Genomic DNA, 25,400 nt, shown 5'->3' with positions numbered 1-25,400 from the left:
ACAAATAAGTTAGGATATGTGACGCTATTTGAATGACAAAACTGAAACGTTTGCCACAAAATGCGATCGATCATCTTCGGTACTGTATAGTTTTCACGCTATGTGCATTTGTGAGGTCTCTCGTCAACATTCAAAGGCGATATTGGAGTCTATTAGTAATACTCAAGGTAATACCCGTCGACTGCTGTTCTCAGAAGAAAATTCGAAATGAAAGAGGATAACATGTTTTCGTAATAAATGCGTAAATAACGTGGCTGATAGCGGTATTTAACTCGTTAAAAATAAAGGACGTAGTAAACGATCTCTTAATTTTAATGGTATACCGTATACTCAAAATTAAGTAAGTGATACACCTCAAGATATGGCAGGGAACATCACTGATTTCAGAGGATAGTTTATATTTTCTCGCGTGTAGTTAAAGTTCGAAAAGCTATTCCCATATCAATTTTTAGCGAGGAGGTTATCATTTCTCTACATGCGTTTCAAATAGGTTTTCATGATGCATATACGGTTAGGTTAGGTGATGCCGTTTGAAAAGGAAAACTGAAATGTTTGCCACAGAAGCCTCTGGAGTGAAACCATATATCTCCGAATCCAAGACGACGTGTTTTTTTCTCTCAGAATCTCATGTGAAAAATCAAGGGTCGTTTTGCATTCGCGGCCTGATAGTAATGAACACCACTGGCAACTACCGCAGTAACCCTGCTATTTCTTTTCACCCCCACGCGCACGTACACACACACAACTCGTTGACAATAAACGACCACCTCTTTTTCATAGGCCTACATCGCTAGCCGCAGCGACTGGTCGTACAGTGCCCATGTGTAATGTCACTGGATCTCGGGAAATAGTGAAGAGAAAATGACATTCTATTATCCTCTACAAAAACATTTCTCCAATTTGCAGAATGGCGTCAAAACCTGCGAGCCTTTGAATTCTTAGAAAGGCCGCGACTACTCTTGGTAGCAGAGTTATAACATGTCTGCTGTACCCGACGCGTAGTAAAATTAAGTTTTGTAGACAGCAGGAATATTTTTGTGATGGATCGTCGTATTGTAAAGATACGTGGAACAGGTATTGCCGGCAAATTTTCAACGGATTCTCGTCGATATTATGATGCCAATTTTGAGTTAATGGCTATTAAACCCTCGGAAATGTATAATAATTGTGCAGCCGCAAGAAAATACGGCATAGGCCTAACTAAAGCCAATATTCGGTGTTACCGTGAAGACAAAGATAGCTTAAAAATGCGTACTGCACAAAAAATGCATTCAGTGTCCCGCAACAAGGACACTTTAAAGAAGTCGAAGATGAAATTGTGAGGTATGTGCACAAAAAATGCATGGGCGGAATTGTCATACCGCGGCTCAATAAACTCGTTCGTTGACTTTCAAAGTCCGCGATCAAGACCTATACATCGCTAGCCGCTGAAGTTGGCCGAATCTGGCAAGCAAGACGTACGTGTAGCGGCGGCCAGTTATATCTGACGCTGAGTGAAAGTAACAGTTTTACAGTAAGCAAGAATATTTTCCTGATGGATCGTCATATTGTAGAGAACCGTGAAATGTGTATTGCCAGCAAATTTTTCGAGTTCCCTTCGATATTATGATGCTAATTTTAAGTTCATGGTTATTAACCTGCTGAAATAAAGCATAATTGTACAGCCGCCAAAAATTATGGCATAACTAAAGCCAATGTTCGGCGTCTACAGTCTAAAAATGCGTAATGTATAAGAAAGACATTCGTATGATTTTACAAAGCACTTTTTAAGCCTGATCATTTTTTGAAGGAAAAAGTGGGGGTCATCTCGGATTCGGAGAAATACGGTAATATATATATATATTTTTTTCAGAATGAAATTAGACACACACTTTCACGTAGTATCGGATTTCGAAAAACAACAACCAAGTAAGCTGCAGTGTGTATATTATCCGCAAAAACTCAAATTTAGAAAAAACTAATTGCCATTTCATACTGGATTTAATGTGTATGGCGGGTTTTCCCGACTTTTACAAAAATCTGATATAACGACAATCTGCTATAGTGAGTAAATTCTTCGCCGTTATGAATTCTCTCTATAACGGACTTCTACTGTATTTTGATGAACGTCAAATTCATCCTATTTGATTAGTTGAGCCTGTGGAAGTACGTCTGAGAATTTTAGCATTTATTATAAACATTAATGTTACACAAGTGCTGTCGGTTGAGGCCCACAAATTGAGTAATAAGATGATGTTGAGGAGATTTTGTTAGTTTTTTACCTTGAGAGAGCTTCAATAGAGTTGATTGCTTGTGTTTACTTTGTATAAACTTCTATCCTTTTCTGGAAATTTGAAGACGAGGTGTTGGTTAATTGACATTTTTGGAACCTCGTAATGTGTATATAAATTTGTAAATTGTGCCAATACGGGTTGTTGAAGATAGCATCTCCAATTACACCATCACTGCTGATTGTACACAGACACAGTACCCAGGTCACTTGAGCTTTAGGTGAAAAAAAAAATTAAAAATTCCCTCAACCCTGTTTCCAGTCATTTTACCACCAGGGCAGGAATGGAATGAATGAAGTCCCATCTAGCAGCGAGGATAGGAATTGTGCCGGCTGCCGAAGCTTGTCGCACTCCTCTGGGGCAGTGATTAATGAATGTCAAATTAAATTATATTGGAGAGCATCACTGAAGTGAAAGATGACGGCGAAACCGGAGTACCCGGAGAAAAAACCTGTCCCGCCTCCACTTTGTCCAGCACAAATCTCACTTGGAGTGACCAGGATTTTAACCACAGAACCCAGCAGTGAGAGGCCGTGTGCTGCCACCTGAGCCACGGAGGCTTAATCTCTAAGGTTGTGATTTTAATTTTATCATTTCTGCATAGCAATGCTGATTGTGAGAGTATTTTAATTTTTTAAAGCGTATTTCCAAGGCTAAAACTCAATTTAGATCAAATCCTCCTGAAAAAAGTTCTGAAAAAAAATTAAACCTTAAATTGCGTTCAATAAGGCCAGTGCTTTGAGCATAAATCTAGTTCAGAAATTTATGAAGAGCCCTAAGGCAGTTACAATGAAAAATCACTTGTTCTAAAGCCCAGATACATGCAGTATTTCAATATTTAAAAAATACATGCAATATTTCAGTATTTTTCAAATTAACTAGCTGATGTATCCGTGCTTCACTACAGAATTCTCAGGAAGACTATTTTTGTGGTTTTCCTGACTGAAGTCAACATAGATCACACCGAGCTCGATAGCTGCAGTCGCTTAAGTGCGGCCAGTATCCAGTATTAGGGAGATAGTAGGTTCGAACCCCACTGTCGGCAGCCCTGAAAATGTCCGTGGTTTCCCATTTTCACACCAGGCAAATACTGGGGCTGTTCCTTAATTAAGGCCATGACCGCTTCGTTCCCATTCCTAGTCCTTTCCTGTCCCATCGTCGCCATAAGACATATCTGTGTCGGTGCGACGTAAAGAAAAAAATCTCATATATCATTACAAGGACATCATTAGGAATGTAGTAATTAAAAGCAATGTTATCATATAAAATACTCGATCATATGAAAAGCACACGTTTTCTCACCTTTAATGAACAGTTATATGGTGTCGATCTAACAGTCCATTGTTCCAGTGCTGAAATGACCAGGCCGCAGACAGCCGCGAACACTACTCTGCCGTATTCCATTAAATGTGTACACTACTCATTTCAATCAGTGCTTCAGAGAAGGGATTGAATAGCTTGAATATTATTACAAACCACTGTGTTATGTACCAGTAGTGTAAGAAAATGTATGAACCAGAGGAATGGCATGCTAAAGAAGAGAAAACTCCCCAGCTACTTGCCGCCAATATTCAGGCAGGCTGTTATACTCGGTATGCAGCAGTAATTTCATCTAACGGGATGAGTGGCACCATAAGAGACAAAGAACATCACAAAAAACAATGGTCAGTGTAATGTTACTGTTGATCAATTTTATGGGCTTCCTATATTGTAGGCCTTCACATTTAGTTTTCTTCCGACTTTGTCATATTAGTTCATGTTATGAAATTATTTATAGCGTAGACTGTAGTTCCTTATTCCCTGACTTTACATACCGTTTAATTAAATTCTGTTTACCCACTTTCTCGTGATTCGGCGCTGATATGGACTTGGCAACAAAAAGCCAAATTCATGAATATCTCTGTAATCATAGCCAGCATGGTAAAAATGTGTAAGACATAAATAATCGGAAATTTACTACTATATAACTTTATTTATGTAGTATTTATCGATAGGACCACTAGTAACATAAATATTTGAGAATTAAATTTTAGGCCTTCCCCTAAACTACCATTTCAATCGTCGTGATTAAAATTATTTATGGCCTAGATTGTAGCAACTTATTCCCTGACTTTCCATACTGATTTTCATTAAATTCTCTTTGGCCGTTTTCTCGTGATGCGTGTACATACATACAGACAGACAGAAATTACAGAAAATTAAAAAGTGCATTTCCTTGTTACTGTGGACACGACCGATACAGAAATACCTTTTTTTTTTTTTTAAATTCTGAGCAATGTGCAGACAAAACTCTTATTTTACATGTATAGATAAGAGAAGTTACATAATTGAGTAGTATAGTGTGTTAAATATTCTTCAAAGTTAAGTCATCAATAATGTGTTATAACATGTTGGGACATACCGCTTGCGCGTGCACACACACACACACACATCCTGATTTTTTACTTTTGAAAGGCTGGTCTAAGTTTATGTAATTACTAGCTGATGTATCCGTGCTTTGCTTCGGAGTTGTAGGTTAGGTAGTGTACACTTTGAGCAAGACTGTATTAAATTGCATAGCTCTTAACGTTACCCTAAAAATGCGATGGGGAAATCACCAAACGTCCTTTTTCATATGAAGACTGGGTTAGGGAATTTTCGTTGTAATGGTAGGCCCGCTTGCCTACCATCAGTCACAATCAGGTTGGGGAATTTCATTATAATGGCAGACACTCACTCTCCACCTTCCTGTCTATATCCTCAGAAAGACTGTCTTAGTGGTTTTCCCAACTGAAATTAACATAGGTCATTAGAATGACGTCAGTAGGAATGACACGAGTGAAAGCAATGCTTTCATATGAAATACTCCATCAAATTAAAAACGACACATTTTCTTTTAACAAACAGTACTACGCTGCCGCTCTGACAGTCCAAAGATCCAGAGCTGGAATGACCAGACCGCAGACAGCCGTGATCCGTGAACACTCGTCTTTTCTCGGCAAGGGGGAGGGTAATCACAAAGTTTATACAAGGAGTAATTTTAATACCACCTATTCAGTACAAATTTATTCCACTATAGTGTGGTTAAATACACATGGAAATTATCAGAAATTTGAAGGGCACATGTTTCGCCCACTATTTATTGGGCATCATCAGCCTCAATCAATCTTAGAACACACATGGTCTAAGGAGTCATAATAACTTAAGTAAAATGTATTGATGAATATTTACAAGTGTTAATACTGTGGATGCAAAATGTTTACAGTACAAAAATATTGAATAAAACAGAACTATACTAAAATCACTTTGAAAAATTAAAATGTTCATCTAAAAGTAATAGTCACATTGATTTTAAACAATTGTTTTTAAACCTCACTTATTGCGCGACGAATTTTTGCTATTACGGCTTAGTACGATCACATTTTCCCTAGCCCTGACAATGTTATTTGTCATCCCTTGTGAAAGAAATGTCATTTCTCGGTAAGAGCCGTCGTCACAGTTGCGTGATTGCGGGAAAATGCCTGAAATTCCTGAACTTCACAGGATAAGTTGCACCTTCGGGGAGTAAGCCTTATACTAAGGAATCTTCAGTTTTACTTGCTGGTTAGCAGCAAGATTGCTGAATAACACAGTGAACCTATAGCTCATATTTTGTATACCATTCGGAAGTTAGAAATTTATTTTGTGTTGAGTGGTAAAGTGAAGTGTAGCTAATGTTTGGCGCGTATACGGCAGCCTATATCTGGATTAGGAACATATAAACATGCCTATCGCATCACGAATTTTCGCTGTTACCGCTTACTACAAGTACGATCACATTTTCCCTAGCCCTGAAAATGTTATTTATCATCCCTTGTGGAAGAACTCGGATAAGAGCCGTCGCCTCAGTTGAGTGATTATGGCAAAAGGCCTTGAATTCCTGAACTTCACAGGATAACTTCCACTTTTGCGGAGCAAACCGTTAGCCTGAGGAATATTCAGTTTTGCTTGCCGGTTAGCAACGAGATTGCTGAATAATACAGTGAGCCTGTTTGTGCTTGTATTTTGCATTCAGTTCAGAAGTTAGAAATGTATTTTTTGTTGAGTGGTACAGTGAATTGTAGGGAATATTTGTTGCGTGGTACGGTAGCCTATGTCTGGATTAGGAGCATAATCGTCTGAAGTTGACTAGTGTGGTGCATATTTGTTTTGTGATAGCCTAGTTATGGATACGGAAAAAGTCATGAAATTCCTTACTAATGAAGACAAAATTAAAATTGTCAGAACATGGACTGGCATCCACATCTTTAAGCGCACATAGGTTGTGAATGTTGAACTCGCACCTTCAAGTTTCGACTCGATAATTTGAGTTGGTCGAAGTTTATTCAAAATGGTGACCTAAGTCATTCCTGCCAAGCGCATATGGTCAAATGTAACCTCCAATTCATTGTCAAAGAATGTGACCAAAAAATAATGTTTAATAACCCACTGCTCCAAAATAAAAGGCATCTACTAATATTTGTTTTAGAAGGAGTGTTATCTGCAATAATACTTTCATATTTTTATTTGCCCCCGTGCACAAGTTTTCATATTTGTTGTTTGGTGTTTTTTACAACTTTCAGTGCACTTGTTATTTTATAAACCCCAGCGGAAAAGGTTTTCATATTTGTTCTCTTGTGTTTTTCAAACCTTTTAATACTTTCCTCTCATCTTTAGAAATGCTAAGTTTAGTTTACACTGTACCCGCGAATACACATCGTAAAATGCCCTCGTGTCAGTGTTTCCATATTCCTGTTGGATATTTTTTATTCGTATATTCAGTAGTACCTTTTCTCAATTAACACTTTTTTTTTTGTCCTCTGCAAAAATGTCTTAACAAGGTTTTACTGTATCACTATCACCCAGTTCATCTAAATATTCTAAAATTTGTTCAGACCTAAGATTAAATAACGTACTCGGACCTGCCATCCTTTCACTTGAAACAGCAGCAGTTGGCTGCATGAAATCAAGATTTATTTCATCACGGAGTTAAAGTTCTAGGCCGGAATAATACACTAGGGGAAAGAACCAAGTCCCAACATTTCATGTGTCATGTAGTACAAAGAAATGTCAAGGGATGGTAGAGCTAGATTTTTTGAACGAGATAGTGATGCGTTTGGCATGACAGTCACGTGCATCTGCCGATGGATAATACTACTATGCATGTGACACTCGCATGCTGCAGTTTGAGTCATTAAAATTGGCTTGAAAATGTGGACATAGGACCTAAGAAGTAGAACACACCATCTAACATAAGAGAGATGTCCTTATGAGTAAATACAGCAGAATATGTATTTAATTATAAATTTGACAAAAATACATAAATAAAATATATTTAAATAAAAAATGTACAAGCTCATACATTTCCAAGCCTTAGTCATCACCATCACCACCGATTACAAAAACCACATACCTTTTTCCCAGGGATAGGGAACAAAGAGTATTAATTCACTCACTCATTCATTCATTTACTTACATTGAAACCTTTTCGATGTAGGACTAGTACATGTGGATAATATACCCAAAGGTGGACCCCTAATAGAATATGTTACGGTGCTTATAACTCAAAACACTATGGAATTTAAAACATGTTTTCTGGTTCTGAATACTTCACACAGTATTTCTGGAGAAGTGGGAACCATTATTTCTTTATCATAGTGTTACTTAAATTATCTTCAATTCTGTAATCATTAACTCTTATGTTATGTTACTTAACAGGCCACCAAAGGTAAGAAGGAGCAGGAAAGATTCACAGCATTGCAAGAGAAGCTACATGATGAGAAGAAGAAACAGCAGGAACATGTGGAGAAAGTTATGGCTCGGCTAAAACAGGTACAGCCAACTATCGTGGATTTTTTCACTATTTAAGTTAGGTACTTTCAACACTTCCTAAATTATTTCTTTCACGTTAACAGGAGAAGGATTCATGGTTCCTATCGCGATCAGCAAAGGCTGCAAAAAATGAGACAATAACTCAGTTCCTACAACTCTGTTTATTTCCACGATGCATCTTTACAGCGATGGATGCTGTATATTGTGCTAAGTTTGTTCATACAATCCATAGTTTGAAGACAGCTAATTTCTCAACACTACTGTGTTATGACAGGGTATGTACTCACTTTATATCTTGGCTTATGACTAAATAAGTCTGCAGTTTGCAGTATTATTAATTAGAATTAGGATATTTTTTGGAATGTAATTCTCCTCCTCCTCCATCTCCATCTTCATCCCTCGTCCTTGTCCAGGGAGCTCTTGTATCGGACAGTGGATCATTGATCTCCATTTTGTCCTCTCCTTCCACCACTCTTCTTTGTATATTTATATGAAATGTAGTTATGCAATTTAAAACACACATATATTTTCAGTATTAATGAAAAAATATGGAGCATATAAAACTCACTAAGATACTGAAATAATATATGAAATTACATTACTAGGGCAGATAGTATTTCACTTGTATGCAGATGTTAGCTTATCTCGTGTGTGTTTCTTTTGCAGTTATTCTGCGACATTACATACTCTGTTACATCTTGTACAGAGAATGAAGCAAATCGATACGGTCGTTTCCTTTGTGCTATGTTGGAGACAGTGATGCGGTGGCATTCGGAAAAGTCTACTTTTGAGAAGGTATTGGTATTATACTTGCAGGGTATTCTATTTTTAATCTACTATAGTTTCTTGCTTATTATTTATTGTAATAGAGTATTACATGCCAGGATAAATTATGTGCACTTGTGTACCACATTCAGGAATCTGGAATTATAAGATTAAGATGGTTATGGTTTATGTTGAGCCCATGGGTTGTTACATTTAAAACCATGGTTGACAGCATGAATTTATTTTATTATATGGCTCATTATTAAACATAGGATTTCTAGTCAGTTGTACACGATCAAATTTTTGTCAAATTCAAGGATTAACAAGACTTCAGAAAATTTCAAATACTTTACAAGTTTACTTGTCAAATCGCTTCCAATACTTGATAAGTCTTGACAAGTCTTCAAAAGTCTTCAAAGTGAATTAGAATATGTTCTAATCGATCAAAGATTTGTCAATTCTTTGACGGAATTGATGAATGGAATTAGAGTATTAACAGTGCCCGCAATACCACTAGGCATGCTGGAATTGCCGGGACGGGAATCAAAACAACAAAAAATAGCTTCTTCATGACCGAGGATTGTTGTGTGTGTATTAATTGCTAAGTATGAAGCACATCCCTGTCTATATTCAGCGAACTCCGTAGAGTACCTCATTAAAATGAATAAAACGGCAGCGTACGAGGAGATTGCTAGAGAAATATCTCAAGGAAGTGGACAGCCTTTATGTATATTACTGTATGGTAACGTACGAGTAAACATTGTCAGTAATGATTAATTTACATACCTGCCAACTTTCCCAATTTAGGCGGGAGACTCCCTATTTTCAACAGTTTTTCCCGCCTCCTGATTATTCTATTATTTCTTCCGATTTTAGCTTATTTTTTGGTTAACTTCAAACTTTTGTTTTCAAACCCTGCCATTTCAGCTTTGTACGCCAGTGGCTGGAAGTCCTTTGCTCATTGGCCACTTTCAAATGAAATATCAACGTTTATTAATACAAGAAATGTGCATGGACGTGCGATGTTTATTGAAACCTGTATATCGCGATGCGTATGTTGATTGTCAATCTCTTGTTCTCACTTGTTATGTTCATGTTCATTCACATCAGTCTAGTAGATTCTAGAGAATAGTCGCTAGATTGGAGTCTATTTTAGTAATTTAATGGCAGAATTTCAAAGATAGGGATTAGTGCCTTTTCTAGAGATTTTATGAGCCATTTGGAGACAGTTCTGCCAAATTTTAATTTATTACTTGATAAGAATAGCATTGCACTTAGCATAATCACGTTTACGTGTGATGCAATATATTAATCTATGCATTTGCTAAGTAATGGCATCTAAGTGCATGCCTGATTCACACGTGTGAAGCACGAGTTCATACTATTTTCGGAAGGCTTGTCAGAGACCGAACATCTCACTCACACTTCCTGTGAGGGAATAGAGATGTGTAGTAGGGGGAAAAGGAGAGAGTGACGCAGGGGCTAATGCGCAAGATGGCGGCTATACTTGGGCTCTTATGGGACTAACCTGTGGGAGCTGGCGCGGAGGATACTGTGCAAGATGGCGGCTATACGTGGGCTCTTATGGAGAAAGCTGGCGCAGGGGAGGATAGGCAGTATACATAGGACTTATGGAAATGGCCTAGGGACTAATGCGCAAGATGGCGGCCGTGTGCAACTTCCTAGTGCTAGGGCCCTCGAGGCAAGATGGTTGCTATACATTGGTTATTTGAGACTAACTTTAAGGAGATGGACCAGGAGCTAATGGTGATACATTGTTCTTATAGGCCTAACTCTACAGACCTGCCTCAGGGGCTCACAACTTGTAGCTTATGACCTATTAGTTTGATTAGCCTGACATTCGAGAACAGAGGCAAGGGCTACCATGCAAGATGGCTGCTATACTCTATTCGTATAGACCTAAGTAGAGGGCTGCCTCAGGGGCTTACAACTTGTTACTTATGACCTGTTCGTTTTATCAGGTTGACATTCGAGAACTGAGGCAAAGGCTACCATGGCTGCAATACTCTGTTTGTATAGACCTAACTAGAGGGCTGCCTTTCGGGACTGAGGTAAGGGCTACTATGTAAGATGGCTGTTATACTGTATTCTCATGGACCGAACCCTAGAAAGCTACCTCAGGGGCTTATAACTCGTAACTTATGGCCCATTAGTTTTATCACCTAACTTTTGGGATTACAAGTGATGAAAATAATTTTTTGTCCGTATTAAAAGTTTCGTAAAATATATAGGAAAATATTTAAAATTTATTTCCACCTAAATTGTATTGAATAGGTGGAAATAAATTTTAAATATTTTTTAACTTTTGGGAACCGAGGCAGGGGCTACTACACAAGATAGCTGCTGTACGTTGGTTATATTAGACTAACTTTAAGGAGCTGAGCTATCGCTCATCCTTCTAACCAGCTACCCTTCATAACTTTAGTCTAGCACAGGAGCTAGTGGTGATACATAGGCTTTATGGCACTAACTTGTGGAGAGCTGTGCTAGGGCTTTTCGCGTATTGGGCTAATGCGGTGGTTCATCCTCCTAACCGGATTTTTCTTAACATCAGTGTAGCGCGGGGGCTCTGATGGGACTAACCCAAGGAGAGCTGCACTAGGTAAGATAGCCGTTCGAAGCTTGGAGGTATGCAGGTGTTAGGGTTACAAGCCATCCAGGATGTTGGAAGGCAGAAACCTCCATTAACACAGGAGCAGAGGTTGTAAACCTGTCTTACAGAAGTGCAGCAAGTACTCTACTCCCTCTGTGAGGGCGCGACCGTATAAAGGACAAAAGAGCTAAATGGCGAAAGGGTAAAAAAGGCAAATGGCTAAAGGGCTAAAGGGCAAAAGGTCTTACACTTTTTCTAGTATTTAGGGTGCCTCTCCTTTCTTTATCCGGGCTTGAGACTGGCTCTACAGGTAGAGGCGGAGTTAACACCCTAAGAAAGGGAGAATGTTGGAAAAGAGTCTGTATCAGTATAGCTACTCGATCCACTATATGCTACAGAAGGATGACTTAGGTGAGAGTGAGGGCTGGGAATGTAGAAAGGTGTTTCGGCTGTTGTACTGTCAAGAGAGAGCTTACAGGTAAGGTCTCTTCACTTTGAAAAGCTATTACTCAATAATACCTGCACGACGTAATTCTTGCTCAATTTCAAAAATATCTGTTTTATACTCTGTGTAACCACCATTTGAGATAGGCTCTTAGCAGTTGCAATAGTTTTATGAGTAGGATGGGGTCTTAACGATATCTTACGTCAACTGTTGATGTGTAGGGACTTGTTTTGATGTAATACATGCTTCTGCAGTAACGTTTCCAGGTACAAACTAAACTTGTTTTGATAGCAAAGAAGCGTTGAAATCATCTTCTACTCATCTTGCATCTCTTCTTGAAAAGTTTTCATGGCGACAGAACGTGTAGTAGGCTTAGAAAATGAAGTAAAATCAGCGTTGTAAGTGTTCTTAAACTCTCTTCTACAATGTTTGCATTGAAAAATTGTCCTACAAGATATCTCATGACATCTCTTGTGATAGCCTCGGGGAAATGTTTTTCCACACTCTTTGTAAATACAGTAGAATTCCGTTATAGCGAGAATATATAACAGCGAAAAATTTACTCGCTATAACGGATTGTCGTTATACCCGATGCACATTAAAATCGGTATGAAACGGCAATCAGTTTGTTCAAAACTTGCGTTTCCGCAGATGATATCCACACTACGGCTTACTTGTTTGTTATTTTTCGTAATCCGATACGTGAAAGTGTATGTTTAATTTCATTCTGAAAAAATATAGTACCGTATTTCTCCGAATCCAAGATGAACCCCACTTTTTCCTTCAAAAAATTTAAATCAGGCTCAAAAAGAACTTTGTAAAATCATATGAATGCCTTGTTGTACAGTAGGCCTACGCATTTTTAGACTATTTTTAGACTATTTTTAGACGCCGAACATTGAATTTCGTCATGCCATATTTCTTTTTTTTTTTTGCAGCTGCACAATTATTCTTTATTTCCGCGGGTTTAAGGACCATTAACTTAACATTGGCATCATAATACCGAAGAGAACCCGTTGAAAATTTTCCGGCAATACCTGTTCCGTGCGTCTCTACGATACAGCGATCCATCAGGAAATGATTCTTGCGGTCTATAAAACTGTTACTTTTACGCAGCGTCAGATGTAACCGGCTACCGCTACACGCACGTCTCGCTTGCCGGGTTCGGCCAAATTCAGCAGTTAGCGATGTATAGGCCTAATCGCGGACGTTGAAAGTCAACGAACGAGTTTATTGCGCCACGGTATGGCCATTCCGCTTTTGCGTTTTTCGTGCACATACCTCACAATTTCATCTTCGACTTCTTTAAAGCGTCCTTGTTGTGGACCACTGAATGCATTTTTTGTACAGTGCGCAATTTTTTAGCTCTTTGTCTTCACGCTAACGCCAAATATTGGCTTTAGTTAGGCTTATGCCGTATTTTCTTGCGGCTGCACAATTATTCTACATTTCCAAGTGTTTAATAACCATTAACTTAAAATTGGCATCATAATATCGACTAGAACCCGTCGAAAATTTGCCGGCAATAACTTTTCCACGTATCTTTACAATACGACTATCCATCGCAAAGATATTCCTGCTGTCTATAAAACTTAATTTTACTAAGCGTCAAGTACAATTGACGCGTTATAACTCTGCCACTGAGTAGCCATGGCTTTTCTAAGAAATCGAAGGGTCGTGTGTTTGGATGCCATTCTGCAAATTTGAGAAACACACAGGCACTGTACAACCGGTTGTCGCGGCTAGCGATGTATAGTAAAGAGCGGTTGTTTATTGTCAACGAGTTCTGTGCGCGTGTGAAAAGAAGCAGCGTGGTTACCGCGGTAGTTGCCAGTGGTATCCAGTAACTTACTGTTAGGCCGCGATTGCAACAACCCTTGAGTTTTCACATGAGATTCTGAAAAAAAAAGAATCTTGGATTTGAAGAAATACGGTATCACTCCAAAGATCTCTGTGGCAAACACCTCAGCTTTCTTCTTCAAACAGCGTCACCTAACCTAACCGTATATGTATCATGAGAACATGTTTGAAATGCATGTAGAGAAATAACGTCCTCGCGAAAAATTTACATGTAAATAGTCTTAACTAGACGCGAGAAGAATCTTGGATTTGAAGAAATACGGTATCACTCCAAAGATCTCTGTGGCAAACACCTCAGCTTTCTTCTTCAAACAGCGTCATCTAACCTAACCGTATATGTATCATGAAAACATATTTGAAATGCATGTAGAGAAATAACCTCCTCGCGAAAAATTTACATGTAAATAGTCTTAACTAGACGCGAGAAGATATGAAGTATCCTCTGAAAACTGTGATGTACCGTACTCTGCCATATCTTGAGGTGTATCACATTCTTACTTAATTTCCGTACCTATATAACATTAAAATTAAGATATCGTTTACTTCAGTCTTTATTTTTAACCAGTTAACAACTGCTATCGGCCACGTTATTTACGCATTCATTACGAAAACGTGTTATCCTCTTTCATTTCGAATTTTCTTTAGAGAACAGCAGTCGGTGGATATTACTAATCAACTTCAACATCGTCTTTTAATGTCAGCGAGAGAGTTCGCAATATTCTTATTCAAACAGCGTCACGTATCCTAACTTAACCGTACTATACGTATGATGAAAACACACTTCAAGCGCCAGTAGAGAAATGATAACTTTCTCGCTATAAATTTTCATAATAGCCTTTCCGTAATTTAACCAGACGCGACAAAATATAAACCAACCTCTGAAATCAATTACGCACTCTGCCATATCTCGATGTGTATCCCATTCTTACTTATTTGCAGTATTTACCCTCAAAATTAAGCGGTCGTTTAGTCATCCTTAATTTTTAGCGAGTTAACAACCGTTATCGTACTATGTTATTTACGCATTTATTACGAAAATGTTCTCTTTCATTTCAAATTTTCTTTACAGAACAGCTGTCGACGGGTATTACTAATCGACTGCGACATAGCCTTCGAATGTCGACAAGAGAAATTGCTAGTGCACATGGCGAGGAAACGATGCCGAAGGTAATCGATCGCATGCAATATCATCGCTGGGGTGCATAAATATCGGTAATGGAAAAAATCGTGCGCGCTTGAACGCTCGTAATAACGGATGAGTTAGCGATAGGGTTCTTGCTGTAACCGAAGGATGATACACAGTTTAATATAGGAATTTTGAAGGGACAGAAAAAAGTCATCGCTGTAACGGAGTTCTCGTTAAATGCCATGCTCGCTATAGCGTACTTCTACTGTATAGCTAGAAATGGGTTGTTCCATGACGGACTATATCGTCTGCTAACAGATTCTTCTTTAAAAGAAACAAGCTAAATCTACTAGACACTTGCTATTCTCTACTTATATAATGTAATACAAAGCTTGTAGATTAGGAAAGTAGCCTATAGTAGCTTTAGGTCGAGAGGTCTTACCGCGATGTAAACAGCTTGACGGTTAACAGTAAACTAACACAAAAAGCATATAACCTAACTTGTATACCTTATACAGGGTGGGTGGGAAGATTAGAAGGGATAGTCAAGGAGGTGGGAAGGAAGTGGCCGAGTCTTGGTTCGTATGGGCAATATGTTGATATATTTCTGATGAAATCGAGCCTCCTGCGTCTAGATTCACCTCCTCTTCCTTACCGACTACCCTTCCTCACGCCAGCCCGTGGTAGGGTGATTGAATCACCATGGCTTGTATTTTCTCTCTGTGCGTGGGAGGTGATGGAGTAATGTGTTTTTTGGAGCAACTTTCATAACTTCATCTGTTCTTGCAATGGTATATGTCAAAAAGTGCTAGAAACAACGTGTTGATTCGTCGCATTTGAGGGCTTAAATGCCAAGGAGTCGGATATCAAAAATGGTGTGTCCTAAAGCAAAAAGGACAATTTTCGTGGCAGACAAAATGCCAAATGGCCTAAGTAGCAACCGAACCATTGAACCTATCACTTTATAACTTACGCCATAGTGTTCTAGATAGCAAGATCAGATGCCGTGTTTCATGGTTAGGGGCCACGGAAATTGTCCGTTTTGCTTTAGGACACTGTTTTCGAGATATCTGACTTAGGCCTCATTTACCAACAGTCTGGTTTTGAGACAATAAGAATTATGAAATATACCATAGTACTCCTGTATTCTGCAGGACATGTAAAATAAGCAGTTTTGACCAATTATATCTCCTGATTTTTCCTGATTTTCATATCAAAATCACCTGATTTTTTGTTTTGTAAAGTTGGCAGGTAGGTATCTGACGATCTTTGCATATTATTATTATTATTATTATTATGTCCGCCTTCGTAGCATAACGGTTAGTGCTATTAGCTGCCGTCCTCGGAGGCCCGGGTTCGATTCCCGGTACTGCCAGAAATTTAAAAGTGGCAGGAGGGCTGGTATGTGGTTGAAATGGTACATGCAGCTCACCTCCAATGGGGGTGTGCCTGAAAAGAGCTGCACCACCTCGGGATGAGGACACAAATTTTTTTATTATTATTATTATTATTATTATTATTATTATTATTATTATTATTATTATTATTATTATTATTATTATTATTCATTCATTCATTCATTCATTTATTTGTATAGGCCACTAATGGACCACATAAAGCGTCTACTTGATGTGAGATTTCCTAAGGCACCACACTTCTTTCATCTTCTCACTGTGTGCTTTCTTCAGTTCTTCAGACCAAGTTGTTCCAATCTTCAATTTCTTGACCTCCTGGCCCACTTTCAACTTGTGTACTTTTTGTATATCCTTCTGTCGTGTATGTCAGAGTTTTCTCTAACTTCGGCGATCCACTTAATATTCTTTATGCTTTTGGTGTATTCCAAGATCTGTTTAGTCAAACGGTTGTCCAGCATTCTCTTGATGTGACCATAGAATTCCAATCGACGTTTCAACATGTCGTGTACTATGTTGGATATCTGCTCAGTCTCCTGTCTACTTTGCAACCGGTATCCTTCTTATGTCTTTTTGGGTCCTAGAATTTTTCTGACAATTCTTCTCTCTTGTTTCTTGATGTTTTCTAGTTCACCTTTTCGATTCAAGACCAATGTTTCAGATGTGTACGGGGTTTCAGGTTTGATGACTGTGTTTAATGTTATAATGTTATACGTGATAGACATAATTTATTGTAGATGTTCCCTGTCTTCCAGAATGCTCTGGTCGTCTTTTGTCTTCTCTGCTCGTAAGCTGATTTCTCCGTCCCATTGGCCTGTATCATCTGAGGTACTTAAATTTGTGAACCCTCTTGATATTCCCGTATTTTGCCGTAATTACCTCCGGTGCGATTTCAGTTTCGACAGATATTGTGTTTTCTCAAAGGAAATCTGTAGTCCCACATTCCCAGCCATCTCTCAGAATTTTGATTTGTTTTGTTGCTGTTTCTATGGTATCTTCAAGTACAGTGGAACCTCGATTCTCAGTTTTTGGAGGGACCACGAAAAAAAAGAAATCGTACAACACGGGAAAACGGAGAATCCGAGAATGAATGATCCATCAACAATTTGGCTAAGCATCACAAAAATGAAATATGTGTACTTATAACCTTACAAACACCCCTAAACCAAACCAAACTACAGCCCCAATAGGCCTTCTGCCTACTAAGCGAATGCTGCTTGGTCCGAAGGCCTGCAGATTCCGAGGTGATTCATGATCAGTGTAACGAATCCTCTCGGCCGTTTTTCCTGGCTTTCTAGACCGGGGTCATCATCTCACTATTAAATAGCTCCTCAATGACTTGGATTTTGGACCCCTTTAGACTGCAAGCATCATCGATTCAGTATTGTGCTTTAGAAGTAGTCCCTTGGTCAGTAATACTATTGTTTTACGTCAGTTCCTGTGTATGTGAGGCCCTGCAAGTCGGATCCACTGATTGTTTTAAATTCATATCCATCCATTCATTCTTCATCCTCACGTTTTGAATTCTGGTCAGTGGAGGTTTTGAACTTTTAATTTGTCATTAGATTTTGTCTCATTTCATACCATTAGGGGCCGATGACCTAGATGTTAGGCCCCTTTAAACAAGAAGCATCATCATCATCAATTTGCATAATATATGTGATTTCACTTCAAGGGCAATGCCTTATTCTATTTAATAAAATCAAATTTACAATAAGGCATTGCAAGTTAGATCCACCTATTATGCTAAATTCTTCTCATTTTTCATCATCATGTTTTTACAATGTAGTTAGTAGATAAGTTTATATTTTAATTATCATGACATTTAGCTTCATCTCGTACCATTAAGGACCGATGACCTAGATGTTAGGCCCCTTTAAATGACAATAATCATCATCGTCATCATCACCAGGAAGAACAAAATTAGGAATGAAAAACAAGATCAGGTGGGAACAGGAGACTCACGAGTATGAAAGATCCAGATGGCAAGACTGAAATTGTTTGGTATGTAAAAAGGATGAGAGCCAGCAGGACTACAGGAAGGGAATATGAAAGAGAAGTAAAAGAACGAAAAATAAAGGACAGTGTTCAGACCCAAAGAAAAAATGGACCAATCTAGTATTGAAAGGTGTTGAGAGAGAGAGAGAGAGAGAGAGAGAGAGAGATCAAGGTTGGGAAAAAGTTGCGAGAGAATAGTGGTTAATGGACAGATAAAGATGAAGGAGCTCCTGTACCACACTGGTTTTGGTCAGCTGTGATGATGATGATGATGATGATGATGATGATGATGATGATGTTTAAGATGATGATGGCGTGTGTTTCATATTAATTTCAGGGTATGAGTTTTCAGGCATTACCCCTTTTAAGAACTTTCCTTGCATAGGATGATTTTTTTTAATGGTGGCTTGAAAATTTTTTTAACAGAGTTTTACTGTAGTTGACAACCTTCTAAGATATCTCCTTCCTCCTCTCAGTAAAGCTGGAACCAGATGTGAATTCATCAAAGGCTGAAAAGAAAAAGTTTCAGAAGAACTGAGATTTGCTAGGAGAAATCCATCTGTGATGATCTATAGTTTGTCCTTGTCTCACCTTCCTGTTACTTTTTCACTCACTGGGCAAGTTGGGCGTGCGCATAGAGGCGTGCGGCTGTGAGCTTGCATCCGGGAGATCGTGGGTTTGAATCCCACTGTCGGCAGCCCTGAAGATGGTTTTCTGTGGTTTCCCATTTTCACACCAGGCAAATGCTGGGGCTGTACCTTAATTAAGGCCATGGCCGCTTCCTTCCAACTCCTAGGCCATTCCTATCCCATCGTCGCCATAAGACCTATCTGTGTTGCTGCGAAATAAAGCCCGTAGCAAAACACAAAAATACTTTTTCACTCATTAACATTCAGAGTGTTGTAGTCATCACGGTTTGTCATGGGTGCTACTATCCGAAAATGCTATTGATGAAATGGTTCATCACTACACAAAAGTTTTTAGTTCCACATTCCAACTATTGTGAGTATTGATGAAACTGTTCGTCATGAGTGCTATCACTAGGGACCTGAAAAATTAGTGTCTATTTGTTTCAATATTAGCATCTATTTTTTTCCAAAATTAACATCTATTTACAGAGTTAAAATAATCACATTGTATTATTAATTTTAACGATTCCAAATTTATGAAGTGCAGTTATTGTCTTTGGTTCACACACAATACAAATTCATTGTTCAAACGAAAGTATTGTCAGTACTTCGGCATTGCATTTTTTCAAATTGCACTGTCTTTTTGTAACCATCTGCATTATTATACGTCTTACGATAAATACATACATAGCATAAAGGCACGGAAATACCTTATTCTTAAACGTTTGTTGTATGTGTGTAACCACTGTGTTGTAATGAGACAACACACACTCGCTGTTACCCCAAACAATTTCTCAAGCTCATCTAATTTATCAGTGTTATTCAAAATTATAATTTTTGGATACAAAGCTTGAGAAATTGACACAAAATGCTTATGGTTGGGGTCTTTAGCTTTCAATGTGGCTATCTTGCACTGTGAAGAGTGAGCAGCTTTGACAGATGTGTCTCTACATGCAGCCTGCTGTAGAGGAGTGAGCTTAATCAAAGCATCATTAGTTGCCGCAGAAAAATTCCCCTCACAAATGAAGGTAAAACGCGTCAAGGTTATGCAGTTTGAGGTAAGGGAGATGAGAGGTAGGATACAGAGACCCTTCAAGTTCAGTAAGGAGCTCAACTAATCCAACTGTATAATCCGTGACAAAAACCATGTGGGAGTGAAGCCTGTTCACTTCTTGGTTCCTCAGATGAGTCAGGTACTTAATACCACAGTTGTTGATGTCTTTCATGTCAGACATCTTGAAAAATGTAACATCATCAGTAAAGTAAGCACTCAAATAGAAGACAGCCTGAAACCAGCTATTCCTTGGGTTATGACAGGTGCATGAAAAAGCTTTGCTTCCTTTGAAGCTTTCTTGTGTTCAAAAATGCAGACTTCACCATCGCAACCATATGATTTAAATCTGTCATCACTGCGACCCAACTATTGCCAACCAAGCTGATCTTATGTGCCCAGCACTGTACCTGCGTTAAATGATCCAACTTAATGTTTCATAACACCGGGTCATGTACGGGGCACTGTCACTAACAAACACTTTAACTGCATCATATGGTACACTATAACTGTGCAAAGCTTCTAAAACAGCATGAGAGCGATTTGTAGCGTTTCCTGCATCAAGATAGTTCACAGAAAAAAAGTGCGGCTCTCTTCTCGATCCGGCTGAGACTTGGAATATGATGATAAAAACACAACGGCCCATTCTATCTGTAGTTTCATCGCAGAGTATGTTGATGTTCTTCCCCACTAGAGCCTCTGCTGTTCTTTTCTGGTGGTCAGATGCAACTTCTAGAAAGGAAGAAAGACATCAAATCATTTAAAATTACTGGATCAGTTGGGTACGGGTAAGATAGTTCGATATGGAAATCACATTCAGATTCGGTATTCTTCAATTTTCGCATGGTTTTGATGTCGTAAGCCGGCCCGGTGGTGTAGGGTTAGCGTGCCTTCCTCTTACCTGGAGGCCCCGGGGTTTGATTCCCGGCCAGGTCAGGGATTTTTACCTAGACCTCAGTTCTGGTTCGAGGTCCACTCAGCCTACGTGATTAGAATTGAGGAGCTATCTGACGGTGAGATAGCGGCCCCGGTCTAGAAAGCCAAGAATAACGGCCGAGAGGATTCATCGTGCTGATCACACGGCACCTCATAATCTCCAGGCCTTCGAGCTGAGCAGCGGTCACTTGGTAGGCCAAGGCCCTTCAAGGGCTGTAGTGCCATGGGGTTTGGTTTTGTTCGATGTCGTAATACCTAAACCGTACCCGATCAGTGAAATCGAAACTTACCTGGTAAATATACTTCACGTAGAGTTCTCACACATGGCAGTTCTTCTTTTGAAAACTCAGTAATCCAGGCTCTTAGCTCTTTGCTTTCCAGTTTTTCCAGAGGTGTATTTGCTTTGGCAAATACTTCAACTGTATCTCTGAAAATTTTTTCGTCGTTTACAACTATCTAACTGTGTAAGCACAGAAGAAGATTGCTTTCTCTGAGGCATACTAGCAGCAGGGGTTGAACTTTCATTATCGCGTCGCTTACCCAGATGTCTTTCAGATTCAACAGGTTTCACAATGCTATCTTTTTTTTCGCCACCCATCTCGACAATTACAATACTTGCAAAAGACTGCCGCTGAATCTTTGGCATATTAACCATCCTTTGCATATTGCTGAGCCCTTTCGTGCGCAGCTTTTGTCATGCGCCCCATAACCTAAACAATTGCTCTACTTTCTACTCTTCACTAGTTTCAATTTTGAACAACTGGAAAACAACGCTGCGTCTATCTCGTTATTTCCGTGACATTCGATTTACATTTCGCTAATAATCGATACAGATCTTATTCCCCTTGCTATTTCCATTGTAAATATCGATTAAAGTCAGCAAGCAGCAATCGATCGGCTACTTTTCTTCATCGATCAGAACGGTCGAAAGATTTATGCATCATATTTTGAGTATTTCTGATGATTTTGCCGAAATATGTTGTTTTCGCCAGTAAAATAGCACATTTTCACAGAATACGCACCAAAACTGCATATTCCGTACTGATTTCGCATTTTGGGTCACAATTAGCATTTTGTCGCACTTCTTTTTTATGCGTAAAAATGATTTTATTCCACATTAGAATTATGGTAGGCTTGGATTCAGTACAAGATTAAAAAATTTGCATTTATCGCAAATGCGATTTTTTTTCAGGACCCTAGCTATCACACAGTAATGCTATTGACGAAACTGTTATTTGCTATGCATGTGCCTTTTCTAGTTCTACATTCCAGCTGTTTGAGGTGCTGTTATTTGAAAGTAGACTTACTTGCTGTCTTGTGAAAGTCTATAGAATCGTTTACATTTAGAAACTCTGTAGTGAGAGTACATGTGTACAAAATGTAACCTAATGTATTATATAGTACCAATAGGAGGAGACAGGATTTGTTAATTGATTTAGGGTCTTTGTGTTGAATGAGGCTAAGTTGTGTGATGTTTATACATCTGGAAAAACATAACACAAGAAGAGTTAATGTACTTATTATTTTGTATATATTTTGTCCTCCTTTCTAGCTTTCTGTCGGTTATGAATATCTTGTGTTTTTATTTGTTGTAATATATGACCTGTCAGCATGTTTATTCCTTATGTATGCTTGTACCCTCCTCCTTACTTTTCGTTTTTGAAGATGTATTGTGCTTTCTGCAGTCATGTTACTCATTTGGTGAGCTGTGATGGTCAACCAGACTGTAATTAATGTTTCATATATACTGAGTAGTAAGACACTATGGCTATGGCTACAGAATTTTTTTTTTCCCTTTCCTCTTGACTTTCTGTGATGTCACACCTTTAAACCTTGAAAAAATGCTGCTTGGGTGGCTTGAACCCAGATCTCGCAATATTCTACTTCTATTTTCATTTTTAAATGTTGCCCATTCTCCCCCTGATATAGAAACTACTTTGCTAAGCAATTCATATTCCATCATATCTTTGATTTATATTCTTAAAGTTGTTTGATTATTGACAGGTGTATTGTAATGCATTTTGAATTAACATTTTAAAAAATTGATTCTAGGAATGTGCCAATTATCCAGGCTTTGTTACTAAGTTTCGTGTGAGCAACCAGTTTTCTGAGGCAAATGATCATGTGGGATATGAGAATTACCGCCATGTTTGTCACAAGTGGCACTACAAAATTACCAAAGCTATGGTGGTGTGTCTGGATTCTAAGGATTATGTGCAGATTCGAAACTCGCTCATAATACTCATCAAAATTCTACCTCATTTTCCTGTTCTGGCGAAGCTTCGACAGATCATTGAAAAGAAGATTGAAAAGGTTTGTAATTTTACCCAACTCTTTTAAATAAATTTACTGCTATGTATTTAGCAGCTTTAAATCATTTGAATATGAAAGCAGAAAGTATATATCCTGTGATCCTTTTTCAAGGTTCGGGAAGAAGAAAAGAACTGCAGGCAAGATCTCTTCATTCTTGCAACGAGTTACTGTGGTCAGTTGAAGGCCAAATCAGCTACAATGATCAGAGAAAATGATTTCCATCAAGTTGGTGACAAGGTGAGTTTTAACCCATTCAAGTATCACCTGTTGGACTAAGTTTGTGACTTAAGAGTACCATTTTTAAAATGTGATTCCAGCAGCTATACAATGAATTGGAACACGTATGTTAGGTACCTTCTCCTCAGGTTTACTTTGAGAAGTCTTTTGCTGTATGGAAAACTATAAAACAGTTCTCCACATGTAGCGACACCTTGGATTTATGTCATTCAAGAGGCAATTCATTCCGCAACCCACGGGCAGTGCAGAATTTGCATTTCTTTGATGGAAAAGTTTTTCTTTGATGCTGGAGGTATTTTGGATGGCAAATGTCCCCTCTGCTTTCCCTGAATTCTTAGTGGTGTTTCCCCTGGTATCCTTGGTAGTTGATTCCAAAAATAAGTTAGCATAAGCATTGGTTTCCTTAGTTACTTGCTCCCCAAACTGTTCAGTAAGGGAACACATTCGTAACTTCTATTTCACTAGATGCTTCTCCTAACTGTCTTTGAATTACAGCATCGATTTCACCAATAACACTGCAAGTATCATGCTATGGAGAATTACTTATGTGCTCCCATTGCCACTTATTTTCGTCCAAAATAAAACCAGAGACAGCTGGTGATACATCACCAGCAATCCTAACATTCAATGGTATTCTTGGTGGTAAAAGTGTGTTTTGTTCATTGTCACTAAAAAATTCATCACTGTCACAAGAACTATTGTCATTTCCAACCCCATCTTCATTATTTAACTCAAGTTCTATGCCACTTTCTTACAAAATCTTCAATATCTCTTCTTCCTTGTTTTGCTTGGAACCTGCCATCTTGATAGAAATGCGTCAAACCCATGGTTGCTTAAATCAAAATCAAATCAAATCAAAATCTCTTTATTTGCAAATGAGGTGTCTACCTCGATGGCAAATGGTACACTAAAATACATTATTGTCAAGCACTAAATATTAAATTAACAAGAGAAGAAAATTTTTCCTATAATACAATAATATACAATTTACGCTAACAATGTTTTCTATTAAACACAGCTCATCCTTAATAAATTTATATTGTTTACAAAATTCTAATTATAATATCTCCTGTACTACTTACAAATATAGTCAACTGATATACAGTATGTGGAATTGCTTCAAATGATACTATAAAACTGGTATAACATTAATATTTACATTGCATTTATTTATTTACTATTTTTTTTTACCCGTTCTGGATCCTAAGTAGCATAACGACCTGCTGCGTCTTAACCAGAGCCCCTTTTGCCACCACTTTTCAGAGTTCCTGAAGGGCCTTCACAGCTACCGTAGCGGTCCCAGGGCCCTCGAAGTCCCCACTGTACTTCACCCCTACAGGCAGTCCCCTACTTTGGCTGTCCAAACTCCTTAGACCAGGGGATGGAATTAATTTATTCACACACATTTTTTTATTTACAATAACCTGCACCGGTCGAATGCCCTCTATCACTTCATTTATTTTCTCTGTTGCTGTTTATTCTCTTCTTGAATATCTGTACAGATTTTGGAAAAGGATCAAACACTACCCCTGGTAAACTGTTCCACTCCTTCACACCCTTCCCAATGAATGAAAATTTACCCCAATCGCTTCTGCTAAAATTCCTTCTAATTTTATATTTGTGGTCAGTCCTGCCGATATAATTATTTTCCAACTGAAGCCTCTCACGGATATCTCCCCATGCTTCTTCTCCTGTATAGGCTCTATATAATCCTGTAAGTCTAGTTTTCTCCCTTCTCTTACTTAAAGTTTCCCACCCAAGTTCCTTTAACATTTCTGATACACTACTCTTTCTCCTGAAATCCCCTGTTACAAATCTTGCTGCTTTCCTCTGCACACTATCTATTTCTTTTATTAGGTATTCTTGGTGAGGATCCCAAACACTGTTTGCATATTCCAATAATGGACGAACCATA

At 38.5% G+C, this 25,400-nt stretch overlaps 1 protein-coding gene across 2 annotated transcripts in view; it reads left to right on the top strand.

The window, feature by feature from the left end:
* Positions 1-25,400, top strand: part of tho2 (THO complex subunit 2-like protein) — a 547,726-nt gene that overhangs the window by 274,448 nt on the left and 247,878 nt on the right. For both annotated transcript variants that reach the window (XM_067143459.2, XM_067143457.2), the window contains exons 18-22: positions 7,986-8,099; positions 8,183-8,374; positions 8,766-8,894; positions 22,988-23,248; positions 23,360-23,485. In XM_067143459.2, the coding sequence (XP_066999560.2) occupies positions 7,986-8,099; positions 8,183-8,374; positions 8,766-8,894; positions 22,988-23,248; positions 23,360-23,485 (822 nt within the window). The remainder of the gene's footprint in view (positions 1-7,985; positions 8,100-8,182; positions 8,375-8,765; positions 8,895-22,987; positions 23,249-23,359; positions 23,486-25,400) is intronic.

This window comes from Anabrus simplex, chromosome 3, assembly GCF_040414725.1.
Source record: "Anabrus simplex isolate iqAnaSimp1 chromosome 3, ASM4041472v1, whole genome shotgun sequence".
NCBI classification, from domain to species: domain Eukaryota; kingdom Metazoa; phylum Arthropoda; class Insecta; order Orthoptera; family Tettigoniidae; genus Anabrus; species Anabrus simplex.
This window is presented reverse-complemented; position numbering and strand designations above follow the sequence as displayed.